Source organism: Odontomachus brunneus, unplaced genomic scaffold (assembly GCF_010583005.1).
Source record: "Odontomachus brunneus isolate Ranch 3 - 2012 unplaced genomic scaffold, Obru_v1 Obru_scaffold_117, whole genome shotgun sequence".
Lineage (NCBI taxonomy): Eukaryota > Metazoa > Arthropoda > Insecta > Hymenoptera > Formicidae > Odontomachus > Odontomachus brunneus.
The window spans coordinates 661,941-676,621 of NW_022639567.1; the positions used below are offsets into that span (position 1 = coordinate 661,941).

Sequence of the window (14,681 nt, forward strand, 5' to 3'; positions counted from 1 at the left end):
TAATTTAGTATACAATAAACTCATTATTTTCGTAGGCGAAAGATTTAAGTCATACATTTATTATTTCTACATATACAAAAACAATTTATTGGTGCGTATGTTACAATAAATATGGAGGAGTATCGTCGATTGTCAGGGTTAAGTCCATTTATAACATATACACTTTTAAAACTTTAAAGTCGGATATCTCTAAAACTATACGTGACCCCCATATAGTTGTATAGGAAAAAGTTACTCAGAGAGAGAATTTCATTGTCTATAACATGTTTTAAAAAGAAAAAATCGGTAAAGTGTTACCTTTTATGCAGTTTTTTTCATAATTTCTTTTGTTTTATTATCTAATATATAATTTATATAGCGCTGAAATGAAAAAGACAAGATGTTAGGCAATGTTAGATTAGATGTTAGGCAAATGTTTTTTCGCAAATTATTTGCCAAATAAAATAGAAAACAAAATTACCCAACTTTGAAGAATTAATAATGTTTAGGAGTAAAATGAACATCGACTGGGTATTTTTTGGACAACTAATAAAGACTTCTATTCTCCTCTTAATTGACCATATTTTCTAAGATAATTTAGTAGAAAAATTACTTTTGCATCAACGTAATAATACGTAATTTCAGTTATGATTTTAATAAACCTAAATGTGTCTAATTTGTTTCTTTTTATGAATTGAAAGCGCAGTACACGTATTATTCCAATTCTCTCTCCGTTATGAAATGTATGTATAACAATGTAGAATAGTGTTGTTAACGGTTTTCTCGACTGTATCATGTAATTGCGATACTCTCACATGGGGGAAAAGTTAATCTTCCGCCGTGTGTTTGGGAAGAGATTAACTCACGCCTTTTTCCGCGACGGCCAATTCGGATATTTCAAATGCGGCCTGAAGGGAACGAGGGAGGGAGGGAAAGAGTTCGAGCCAGATTTTATCAGCAGACGAGACGGTTGCAGAAGCATAATTAACCTTTCGCCGCTTTGGCCGGCCGAATTCACAAAGGCACGCTGGTGTCGTCGAGTTTCACGCATTTGATAGTGGCATTCGCAAGTTTCGTAAGTAGTTTGAATAACGAGCTTTAGATTCGGCCAGCATGACGGAGTTTAAAAGGCTAACCGGCAGCTCGTGCGTAAATTTCACGTTTAAATATGGGGTCCAATTTGAAGAACTCCGGCCAATGATGTGCTGAGCTGCGCGAGCGCGTCTATTCCGAGTGTTACATTGATAGTGTTGATAACTCACTTCGAAAATCGCTGTGTTATATACCTCGTTATCGTTGTTATCAGTCATAGATTGCGCATACGATTTACCTTCACGATTCCGAAATTTACTCACCATTGTTTACGCGAATAAGACACAACGCTTCCGCGGTGCTGCACCAGTGGCCAGCCTTACAATGGCGTAAAACGATCTTCACGAGCCAACAATTTTCGCGTGACGACTAATTCCTGTGTATTTCGCGGAGAGCCCGGAGAAAGAGAGAGGAGCATCAAGTGTCCTCGAATCTTTGTAGGATTGCGTTCTCTCAGCCTCCAGGCGCGAGTCACTCAACTAATTAGGGACCATTGTATCGCAAAATGTCCCGCTGCCGTTTCTATATCTGTAATTTTGCGAAACATACGCAGCGCCCAGATCCCGTCGATGATTAATTCCTCGGGGATAGAAGGCGGCGAGGGAGGCAGGGTTGGGAAGGGAAGAAGAGGGGCGAAGAGACGCAGAGAGCTGCCTCGTATAGAGCAGTAATCTGCTTAGGAATTACTTTAAAGCGGCATCCTTGACAAATTCAAGTACGTTGCGCACCTCGTTGGGGTGTAGTTCAATCCGCAGGTACGCATCGTTTCCTGCCTCCCTCCTTTTTCTCTCTTTCTCTCTATCCCTCCGTATGCTTGCGCACTTGCTCTCTAATACATTGTTGTCCTCCAGATAAATCAGTTCTCGGGGAAGATTCATTCTGACGAAAGTATCCCGGTTAGAAGGCCAAATTAACGACGTTGCGTTTGACGATTTCGACTAGATCGACGGATCATTTTGTGATTCGGTCAGGCAATGTCAAGCGTGCACTCAGAGAAGACAAAAAAGGATACTTGAAACTTTATTTGCGGGATATATAAAGTTTATATATAAAGAAAGCCAGGCTTTACCTCATAGAGATAAATTTGATGGCCTGCAAATAAACTTTCCAGTATTTTCGCCCAGTGCGGGCAAATCGTGACGATCTCTCACGAGGATCAACGGTGCGGCGATTATGTCGCGATCAAGGGGTTTCATCAAAGAACCTATACTCCCCCGCGACGAGTGAGCGCGACCCCGGAATCGACGATTCAACGATTGTTTCGTACTGACGTAGACACACCCGGCAAAGAAACTGTCGGCAATTTTGGAGGAGGCGTGCACACATACACACACGCGCGCGCACACAGATATACATATATATGTATATATATTTATATATATATATATATATATGCATATATATACATACATTGCTACATGTGCGTCATATTCCACATCATGGCCACGAGTGAGTGCAAGGGGTTGCGTAGAGCAACGTCGACGGAAGGGTGGCGGCGATGCTGAAAAGAGACAGAGAGCATTCCGATTGGCCCATTGTGGTACAGCGGAGCGACAATGCCGGCAATTGGCCGTCGCTCGACAAAACCGCTAAATGATCCGCCGCGGCGCACTGGTGCCACGGCCACTTTATTTCAATCTAGGAAATCCTCCTGCCCTCCTCTCTCCTCGTCTCTCGCCAGTCAGTCCTCCCTCCCCCGCGCTTTCGCGCCGATTCCAGATGCGAAATTACCCCATTTTTCGGTATTAACGGCCGGCCGATGTATCGCGACGATCGCGCGTATGGTAATGCAATCGCGAGTCGCTTCTGACGTTTCCTATATCCCTCTTCCCCGTTGCCAGTCGATTTTGCGATCGCCGGATTCGGACGTTGCGTCGGAATTTTTATGGGGCCCCGCGCGAGAGCAGCTCGCCTCGATTTCCCGGAATCGCAATGAATCACTTCATCGTGCAGTTTGTGCAGTCAGATGATTCTTTCTCTTTGCTTGCTCAGTCTTTTATCAAGTTGAGAAGATTGATGTAACATCGATAAACATTCAGACAAACCTTCACGATATTAACGACGTGTGATAGCGTATGGTGGAAATTTTACAATCTTTTAAATTACACACACATACACGTATACAGGGTGTCCCAGATCACCTTCACAATCTCTTGTGAGGATGTGGAGCGGATTGAAATGAACACAAAAGTCTAATACTATTTTGCGATATTCGCAATAAATCTCAAGATATTAATTAAAAAAGGTTGATGAATAATCACGCGCGATATGGTAGATGAGCTGCAGTGGCGTCATCTGCCGTTGTATACTTACACATTAAGTCAAACTGAACCAAAAATCCTCTACCATTTTGCAAATGATCACATAGATTTTCAGACATTAATTAAAGAAAATTTGTGCATCATGGTACATAATCTTGTGACAATTTTTTTTTTATTAATATCTGAAAATCTATATTGTCATTTGCAAAATGGTAAAAAACTTTTTTGTTTAGTTGAACTTAATATAAAAGTATACAACGGTAGACGGCGCCATTGCAGCTCATCTACCATATCGCCCACGATCATTTACCAATCTTTTTTTAATTAATATCTTGACTATTATTACGAATATTGCAAAATGATATAGAACTTTTGCATTCATCTCAGTTCGCTCTACGTTCTCACGAGAGATTGTGAAGGTGATCTGGAATACCCTGTATGTATATATATATATGACAATTATATTGTGAATTAATCATTAAATTTACATTATAAAATTATTTATTTAATTAATTAAAGGCAAAATCCTTTTTAACATTAAGGAGAGAAACGAAAATTATAAAATTATAAAATTACACAATAATACATAACACATATAGCTTATTTATTGATAATTTGGAAAGTATAAATAAGGTCGTACACGAACTGATCTAAGATTGTGCTGAGAAGAGAAATTATTTGTTTATTTATTTAATTACTTAACGTTTTTTATCACAGCTCGAAGATTCATAAAGGTAATCGATAGAACTTTTTGGGGGCTATCAGAATTCTCAACAACAGAACTCCAAGATTCTGAAAAATATTAAAAATATATAAAAACGCAAAAGAAAACTTATATTCAGATTATTCGATCGTAATTTTCTAAGGGGCTACCGATAAAACAGAACAGTTACATTGGTCCAAATTTTTAAAGATCCCGAGAGATAAAAATTTTTTTCGGAATCTTAGAGTTCCATTAAAAGTTCTGGTAGTCCCCCAAAGAGTTCTGTCGATTATGCTAATGAATCTTCGAGCTGCGATCGAAAACAAAAAAGTTACAGTGGAAGATCCTTCTTAACATTAAGGAGAGAAAATTACGATCGAATAATCTAAATATAAGTTTTCTTTTGCGTTTTTATATATTTTTAATATTTTTCAGAATCTTGGAGTTCTGTTGAAAGTTCTGATAGCCCCCAAAAAGTTCTATCGATTACCTTTATGAATCTTCGAGCTGTGATAAAAAACGTTAAGTAATTAAATAAATAAACAAATAATTTCTCTCCTCAGCACAATCTTAGATCAGTTCGTGTTTGTTCATATACGACCTTATTTACACTTTCCAAATCTCTCTCCTCTTTAATGTTCACTCTTTACACTTTCGAAAATTTAAAAAATTACTCAATGCACAACATAGCTTATGCCGCTGATAATTAGAAAGTCTAAATGAGGCCTACAAAGAAATACAAACATATTTAAAGAGAAAACATTATACAATTTAATATGCAAATAACAACATATATACTTCGAATATGCAAATATTCTAAAGATACTGTTTATATATTGAATGCAAAATTACAAATTAAATATTAATAATAATATGATGTTTAAATATGACGCAACAGATAGAATAGTTGCATGAACTCAGAAATTGCATAGGAGAGGTCGGGGTTATTTGGTCGCTGAGATAAGTTGGCAAAATCTATTTCTACCGTTCTTTAATAGATTTCAGAATCAACCAAGCAGGGATTTCAAAGCTATATAACTTTGATATATTTAAAAATCTTGTTTAATTTTATAACTTGTTAGAAAATATTAGAAATAACTGATTCTGCCAACTAGCCCCGGCCTCCCTATCAGCGTTATATATAGGGTCTACATTTAGCAAATTACACTTGCACAAACGAGGGCGAAATAATGTAAATATTTTATCATATCGATGCAGCAACGGATTTACTAAAAGTTACGCTCAGATTTCCATATTACATTTTATGTAACATATTTTCGTTTTATGTAATATTGTTCCGAGTATATTTCGACCAGTCTTTTTGTATTTCTTTCGTATTTCTATTTTGTCATTCCATGTGAAAAAATTAAATACAAAATAAACTGCTTTCAAAAATCTCAAAAACTAAAAATTATGAAGCAATTTTGTCTTAAAATTTTCAAGTATCTATAATTTTATTTTAATATTCTATTCTATTCTAATATTCTAATTCTACTCTAATATTCTAATAATATTATAAAAATTAGCGTGATAACCTCACTGATTGAATATTTTTTAAAATTATTTATCTTTCTTCAATTAAATATGCACATAGTTGATTAATGTGTTTCTTCCACGCTTACTTTTAATATATTTAGAATATTAGGAGAGGATTGTAGAAATATTCAAAATTATTTTATATTTAGAACTGTGAGATTTTCAAAGACAGTTTATTTTTAAAATTAAAAAAATCTTTTTAGATTTTTATTTTGTATAATTTTCAATTATGTATTAAAAATTTATTTTTAAAATCGGTTAAGAAAAGTTTCTTTTTTTAAGTGGATTAAAAACAAAAATTTTGCCTTGCATTTTTAGGTGTCCTTGGATTTTCAAGAAAGCATTTGAATTATTCAATTTTCAGATCATTTGGGCAAACTCAAATCATAGAGAACCATATTGAAATAACATGTTGAATAAATAACAAATGTTTCATCTTAACGGTTCTCGAGTTATGAGAGAACACACAAAACAAATACATATATAGAACAGAATACCTCAATTTTTTTAAGTCGTTTAATAAACACTAGTGCCATTTAAATCATTCATAATTGACGTCAGTTTCATAAATCGACTAATAAAGTTGCCAATCGGGAAAATTCTTCTTAATATTAAGGAGAAAAACGAAAATTTATAAAATTACACAATAATACATAACATAGCTTATGCTGATAATTTGGAAAATCTAAATAAAATCTATATATGTAAACAAGCACGAACTGGTCTAAGATAGTACTGAAGAGAGAAATATAAATATAGTTAGAGAGATAGAACATTACATAACCAAATACGCAAATAACAACATATATATTTCGAACGCACAAACATTCTAAAAATAGTTACGCACGCCTGTCTGTCTGGATAATTTCCGATTTACGCAATAGACGTCTTTTTCGTAATCTTCTTTGAGCACCGTTAATTAAGGATACTTGCCAAGAAAACGTTCTATCCTAATTAATCGAACGTTTGTGCGAGGCAAGGAAAGGTCGCGCTTGATTATATTTTGCCATCGCGCGAATAATCGGAATAAATGCCCAGAATTTGGCCAAGAATTCGCGGAGGAATTACGCGGAATTATGGAAATATTAGCGAGTTCGATGGTAAATGGTCCGAGGGATTAATACGCGCAGTTATGGAAACGCGTCGGCGTTGCAAACTTTCGAGTCCGGGAGGCGGCGGGTCGCTTAAATGACGCAAGGTTTGCGAGCACTTAGGCGTTAGGGGCTATTCAGGGGCGATTAAATAATTAACAGCAATTAGGCAATTGAATTTCCTGCCCTCGCCCGGCAATGCTCACCTCTTTCCCTCGCCTCAACGTTATTCCTCTCTCCTTCCTCGATGCCACTTTCTTCTCTCCGGCGCGTTTCCCCTGGTTTTCCTCGGTCGCTTGATTTTATTCCGCAATCTAACCGTGTTAAATTGCTAATTCGCCACGGTCTAACGGACCGCGGGTATTATAATTTTATTCGATTGTCAAGTAAGTTGCGATTAACGTCGTCGTATATCATCGCAATCCTTAAAGCTGAGAAAAATTCGCGCATTCCTAGAAAGAAAAAAAACTATCACAGATCACAAACTATCACTCTGCGCGAATAAACAATTGATATTATTATATTGTCTTATTTTAACTGTCTCTTTATAGTACTTATAATTTAAATTATTTGCTTGACACTGTTGCATATGGACATTGCTTACACACATATTTTTCTTTTAGTCTACATTTATCCTGTACATCATGTTTTAAAATTGCGATTGTGTGAAGGACTAAAGGACTAAAGGACACACAATAAATTAAGCTCCCTCCCTCTCTTTGTTTTATTTTATATTTATATATATTCTTTTATAAATTTAATTTTGCATTTTTTTATATACCTTTTCCATTATCGAGTCTGAATAACGATGCCTGAGATATAATAAAAGTTCCCCTCTTTCTCTTGTCCTTTTCTTTTCTCTCCTTCTTTCCTGTCTGGTGCTTCTGGTAGCCAACGAAAAATCGGAGCAACTCAAGCGGAAAGCGAAAGCATTTGTACGGCAACCGGACTAGCGATAGGGTGGCCGATAATAGACGAGGATAGGGCAGGGGTTACTGGCACTCAAGGGTACGGAGGAAATCAGGATAATTGTTAACAATTAGCTTAATCAAGCTCGAGAGCAAGCTTTTGTTGAGCTCTGATACGCGCACCTGGGGTTCTCATGCGCTTCCCTTTTCTGCCCGTTGCGGATCCTCGTGACGAATACCCTGGTATTCTGACAATTAGCGATCATTGAAGGTCGCGTATTATCTCTTAACAGTCTAATACGATAATGGAATTACTTGCGGCAATTTATCATTCGCTGCACTGCAATATTCTCGTCGCGATGGGAGCAAAATACATTGATTAATTTCATACAAAATATTTATCAAGTTAATGATAAAGATCCTAAATATTCGATCAACAAAATATGACAAGTAGAATTGGTCAAATAGAAGCCAGCGCGCTGATATTGGTATAAAGGAGAAATGAATTTAATTACATATCGTCTGTTAAGCAATCTAAAATTATGTAATGCATATCTCAATCAAACGCTCGTTTTAAAATATTTCTCTTCTGTTTCAGGTCTGGTTTCAGAATCGTCGCGCAAAATGGCGCAAGAAGGAAAAGGCCTTAGGCAGAGATACTAGTTTCATGCACGTCGAGCAAGGCGGTGAGTTTCAGCATGATGGTGGTCATTTAAACTGAGCTCTTTGTCGAATTTTACCACTTCTCGTATAAAAAGAGAGAACATTTTTTTTGCGAAAATTACTGTTAGTGATGAATAATTTGTGTTACATCTTGTTTTTATATTCTGCCCCTATTTAGGAATAATTAATCGACTTTTCTCCATGACTTTTTTCGACTCTTAACAAACAGCTGACTAGAAGTTTATCTTATGGTTCTGATCAAGTTGAATCTGATTTGTATAAGATGATGCTATCAGATCTTAATTAATAATAATAATAATAATAATAATTTTTATTAACGAGATAAACGGGACAGTACATATCAAAAATGGAAATACTATCACAAGTAGCAATACAGAAATTCAAAATATAAAGTAAATAAATAAAAATACAAAAATTAAGAATATTTGGAAAAAATTGCATAATCGCGCACATAAGAGAAGTTCTAAATATAGATGGAATTTCATAAAAGGTCAATTTATTAATAAGTTTTTCAATTCATAAACAATTTATAAGGTTCTAATTTAATCAAAAAATATAATCTAATTCCTTAGCGTAATCATCTTACACATATGGCTTCAAGAGGACTGTTTTAAAATTAGAAGGAAAATATTCTTACACTCAAAAAAAATAACTTCAGTGTTGCAAGATGCTATTTCCTTTATTCCACTTTCTAAGCAAATATTTTTACCGAAATAATATTCGTTTTCTAATGAAATGGAAATCTATTAAATATTATTTTAACCTTTTTCCTTTCTTTTAAATCAAGAAGAATATATTTAACAGAATAATCTCTTACTAAAAGAAATTTCTATTAACAAGACTGGAACTGTGTAAATGAAAGATGAAATTTCATTAATTTTAAGAGAAAATTGTACCTAGAATATTTTCTTTTCTGATTTTAAAAGAACTTCCTTAAAAAGAAAGAGACACATATAAGAGGGTTCTGTTAAAGATAAGATTATATATTTTTTAGTGTAATCTCAATTATTTTAAAATAATACCGTGGCCTCTTACCGATACCTCTTAAGGCCACATATATAAGAGAATTACACTGAAGATAAGATTATATTTTTTTGAATATTACATTGAAAACTCTCATTATTAATGAGGTCTTGATTATCACTCTGCGTTAATAATAATTGATCAAGACCCGATAACATCGTTTCGTACAAACCAAATAACTGATTGGCTTCAATCTGATCGGGATCGATTTCTAGTCGGGCTGTCCTTAGTTTGCTAAAGATTCGGGCATTTTCTGGCGACAGTCGCTTCGCGGGTCGTTGGACAATCGCGAATGCTCGTTTTTATCCGCACAGTTGCTTCGCTGTAACGTAGTAATGCGCGTGTTACGCTCGCTAACACACGCAGGCAAGGCAGGACGGCAGGGGAGGCACGAGTTACGAAGGGTAGATGCAATCGGCGACAATTATGTCTAATTTCAGTGTCGGCCGTCGCAGCCATCACGTGCGAATGATGCGCAATAGAAACCCTGGTCTATTCATTTTTCATGAGAGAGACGCCCTGCGGATAAAACCCGCACGTTGACGGGGAAGGGAAGCAAGCAAGGCGAAAAAAATATTTCTGCTAATGACTCCGACCTCGCGGTACTCACGATCGATTTTTATTAACTACGTTCGAACGTATAATGAGGAAGCTCGCGTTTTTCAAATTCCGTTCTTGCCTTTAACTAGCGCATCACTCATATCGTTAATGAGTCGTGTATATAAAGAAAAAAAAAAAAAATTCAGGGAAATTATGTTCTCATTTCTCGTCGAAAAGGGACGGCTCAGTCAGGAATTTTGGTTTGATCTCTAAGTGCACTATGACTTTTTAATTTTTGCATTCAATGCAAACAAATTATTTATTAAAATATTAAGACGCATTTTTACCGTGTCCCTTGATGTTTATTGTTTTAATTTGAAATTGATATTTCACTAAGGGTTTTTACTCGCTCGATTTTTGTTTTATCTTATTTTATTAATTGTACATATCTGAGAGTCTTTTTAATTATATATTTTGTTGTCAAATTATTCATCAATCATCGTTATCGTTGTCTATATATATATATATATATATATATATATATATATACTTTTGTCATAGAAAATGATCGGATCGCTTTTGAAGAAGACAGAAACTTGAACGCAACTTTTTCAGTGACCTAATATAAGAACGCCCGTGACAATTTGAAATAATTTTATTTCATTTTTTAAAGATGTAAAGAATATTTCTAATACACTGAGAAAATATTGTAGTAAAAGTTGCAACAGAAGTTTAGTAATCTTCGATTATATAGAATTATATGATCGAAATTATATGTTTGTTTAAAAATATTATGCACATTTGACTTATTACTACAAACTCATTGTTATTACTTGAATATTTTTATATCACATATCAGGTATAGATCATCAAATTTATACTGTTTTTATGATAATTTGTATTACAAATTCAATATATATCCAGCTTTCTCAGTATAGAGCTTTCTCAAGCAGTATATATATATACATATATAGAGAGAGAGAGAGAGTATGTGTGTGTTTTTATAAAAACAATATACAGTTTAGCTTTATAAAAAAACTTTTAAAAAAGAAATATAATTTTTTAATGTAATTTTTAGTATAATATTTTCTCCGTGTACAACAAAGGCAAATTCATTTGAATTTTAAGGGAAGATTTTGGTTTAGATAACTGAATAATAGAAGGTTTTTACAGATTTTTTTAGAGAAACAAATAAAGATATCAATGTAGAATTTTGCTTATACTATTTATCATTGTTACAAGTATAAAATATTATTAAAGAAATGAAATTTCGTTCTGGTTTTTTGTACTGCGTTCTGGTTTTTTGAGCGCCAGACGCTTCTAATTGGCGGGTAACGTTATTGCTCGTGTAATAATCTGAATCAAACGGAACAAGAACATTTAAAAATTGTATTAAATTTATTAGAGAATAAATGTAAATTTTTTTGAAAATTTTCAGAATTAGTATTATTTCCGGGACACTAGATAAAAAAAGAAAGAGAAAGAGAAGGAAAATTACTTGTAAATTCAAACGCCACCATTGCCGCTATTTTGTTAAATTTAAACTTTTTGCATATAACATTCTCCAGCAAATTTAATATTAGTTTTTAAATTTCCTTGTCCCCCTCCCCCCTATTTGATTTAAACACACGAGCTGCACTGTTCGCCAATTAGAGACGATCGGCGACCTTGCGTTCAGCATAAAAAGCTTGAACATAGTTTCAATGTTCTTTCAAATAATATTTTTATACATAAAACAATGATAAATAGTATAGTAGAAATCCTTTATTGATATCTTTCTTCATCTCTTTGAAAAATTTCGTAAAAACCTCCTATTCTCTTAACTATCTACTGAGAGAAAAAATATCTAGGAAATAAAAAAATTTATTCAGTGATGTACATTTACCTGCATCCAAATTTTTTTATTTAAATAGAATAAGCAATTGATTTCATAAAAATTTAAGGTCTTAAGTTTTTCTTATCTGCAAAATATTTTATATAAATAAATATGTGTTAATAGTACCGAATAGTAGTAGCAAATAAATATTTTTCATTCTTTAGATATTTTTTCTCCCACAGTAAATTCCAAAACTTGTCCTTAAGACGCCGCCTCGACGCGCTAAGAACGCGCGATGGGCGTACGTGTCGCACGACCGTGCTTTCCGCATTAAAAAGAAAAATATAGAAAAAAAGGAACAACAGGATTTCCAAAACAAACGGGACTATCTCTAACGGGACTTCTCGATAATCCAAAATCGCGCTTTGTTTGTGAAAGAGACCGGCTTTCGATGGACGAGAAATCAAATAAAAGCAGGTCCGCCGAATCCTGTTTGCAGGTGTGAGCGAGTTGTCCCTTCACGCGCGCCTGCTGCAAACGGCCAGCGGCGTCCCCGGCGCCGATCCTTCGGGACCACCAACTGGCGCGTTTCCTTGGTTCATCCCGCCGGTGTTCCCGCCGCCGTGGCCGACGAGCGCGCCCAAGCTGCCGCCGTTGCACGCGATCCTGTCGCAGTACATCGGCCTGCCGTTGCCGCAGAACTTGGCGTCGCTCGGCACGATGCTGCCGGTCGGCCTGAACCCGGCCGCGTCGTCCTTGAACCACGGCAACGTGAACGGCCACACCCTGGGCGGCCACGGTCTGCACGGGCACCCCTTGAATCTCGGCGGTGTGCAGAACATACCGCAGAACTTGAGCTCGAAGCACGACAAGGACGAGGACTCGGCGTCGTCCGACGACGAGATCAGGAAGCAGAGCGCGGAAGTGCTGAGAGTGAAGGCGGAGGAGGTGCTACGCAAGGCGGACAATTAACTGTGAGAGCTCGCGGACTTTTGTAAATACGGAGGACCCTCGTCCCCCCGGGGGTCCTTCATCCGGGAACTTTAGCCGGCCGTTTGGTACCGTTTTGGTGCCGACGCGAAGGAGTTTCGACGGGTGTCCGGCTGTGTGGAGACAGCCGCGGCTGCTTCCGCGTCGCGCTTACGCGTGCGGAGCGCGCCGAGGACGATTCTCTTGCTCATCAGTGTGTAAGCTCATCGCGGATTTAAGCTTGATCTACAATGCGTTCTTTGCTTCCTGGTTCTTGTCTGTCTTTTTCTGGCTTAAGTCCAGATCTACAATGTGCTCTTCGCTTCCTCTGTTTCTTCTTTCTCTTTATTTCTTTTTGACTTAAACCTAAAGTTTTTAGCTAGAACAAGATAGAGAACAAGCAACAGGAAGCAAAGAACACATTGTAGATCAAGCTTTATCCTCTGCGATCACAAGTCGACATCGACAGGCATTCTTTTAATGTATACACGCTGTGTCCCGGCTGGAAACGCGCGTAGGCGAGACCGACGCGTTCGCAGACTCGTTTTGACGGACGGAGGCCGTTTGTGAAATTTTCACCTGTGCAGAACCCAACGGTAAGGTTTGGTGCACAATGGGTATAATGAGTTTGGAGTCTTTTGGCCTCTGGACGCCAAACTGCAACGCAATTTCCGACAGGTCTCCCGCGTTGCCAGAAGTCGTGATTACTCTTAAGGGATGCTGGATATCGATACAATGCAGTTTTTGTACTTTGTACGTTTTTCTATTTGATTAAATGGAATTGGCAATAAAAGTGTATTTATAAATAGGATTCTGAATGGAATCAAATGATGAACAAACAGAGTATCTAAGAGCCAAGCAAGTTAATGAAGTGCTATAAAGTGTTATTTCTAGATGTGCAAAGTATCCAGATGAAGATATTATAATTTTGTACATTTAGAAATAACACTTTATAGCGCTACATTAATCGTGCTTGGTTCTTACGAACTATATTTATTTATAATTAGAATTGCAAATGTTTATCTAGAGTGAAAGTACAAATGTCAATGTATGGCGGAGCACACCATATTATATAAAAAACAAAAAATTACTTTAAATATAAATTTAAAAAATTTTTTGTATAATGTGGGATGTACTCTACTATTAATTGATATTTGTGCCTTCGCTCTGTATAAGCATTTGCAATTCTATGTAATTAAATATAAAAGAACAGTGCAAAATACGAAATTGCATTATGTCGGTGTTCTCTTAAGGTTTAGGAATTTCGATATCTGACAGTACGGGAAACGCCTACAATGATTATGTAACAATTTCGGGTTCTGACAGAAAGGCTACGCGCTTACTACCCGTTGTGGATCGAGCCTAAGGAGTATACGGAGAAAATATTGCGGTAAGAATTACAATAAAATTTTTAATTTTAGGCTATACAGGAATTATAATCGGAATGATGATGTATTTGTTTAGAAGTCTTACGTTGGACTTTTTACTAAATTATTCTAATTACTTGAAAATTATTGTAATTACTTGAATGTTTTTTCTGTCGAATATTCAGTAGATAGGTCGTCAAATTTATTATTTCTATAATAATTTATACTGTACTCAGAAAAAAATACACGGTAATATGGCAACTGTATGTGGAATTAGTGTGTATAGTTTCATAAATTACTTTGTAATTAAAGCTGAGTGAGATTATGAGAACTACATAATGACTATGTGTAAATAGTTCCCGTAACTATTCGTCTCTAGTTGCAATAACTAAAAAATAATTTATTGAGCTGTATACATTAATTCTATGTACAAAAAATTCGTGTGTATCTAGCTAAAAATCATCTATTCGTCATCGTCTAACTGTCACCGTCGTGTCTTTTTGCCTGAGTGTATAATGTGCCAGTAGAGTCCAGTTTGACAAAAAACATAGTGAAGTGAAATCTAATTTTAACGCAAGTTTTACTCCAATATTTTCTCCGTGTATGGCGTTTCTCCCCGGGACATCCTGTAGGATCTCGGTCTAGTCACGGAATCGAGTAGCTGACATTCGGGCAGGTAGCGGATTACATTCGACACAAGCGTGTGCTTGAT

General features: G+C 36.0%; 1 protein-coding gene across 1 annotated transcript in view; it reads left to right on the forward strand.

Moving 5' to 3' along the window:
- The window catches only part of LOC116849494 (aristaless-related homeobox protein-like), a 33,563-nt gene extending 19,883 nt beyond the window's left edge, over positions 1–13,680 (forward strand). Inside the window, exons 3-4 of the mRNA XM_032826686.1 lie at positions 8,169–8,256; positions 12,133–13,680. Coding sequence (XP_032682577.1) covers positions 8,169–8,256; positions 12,133–12,605 — 561 coding nt within the window. The 3' untranslated portion in view covers positions 12,606–13,680. The remainder of the gene's footprint in view (positions 1–8,168; positions 8,257–12,132) is intronic.
- Positions 13,681–14,681: the final 1,001 nt, after the last annotated feature.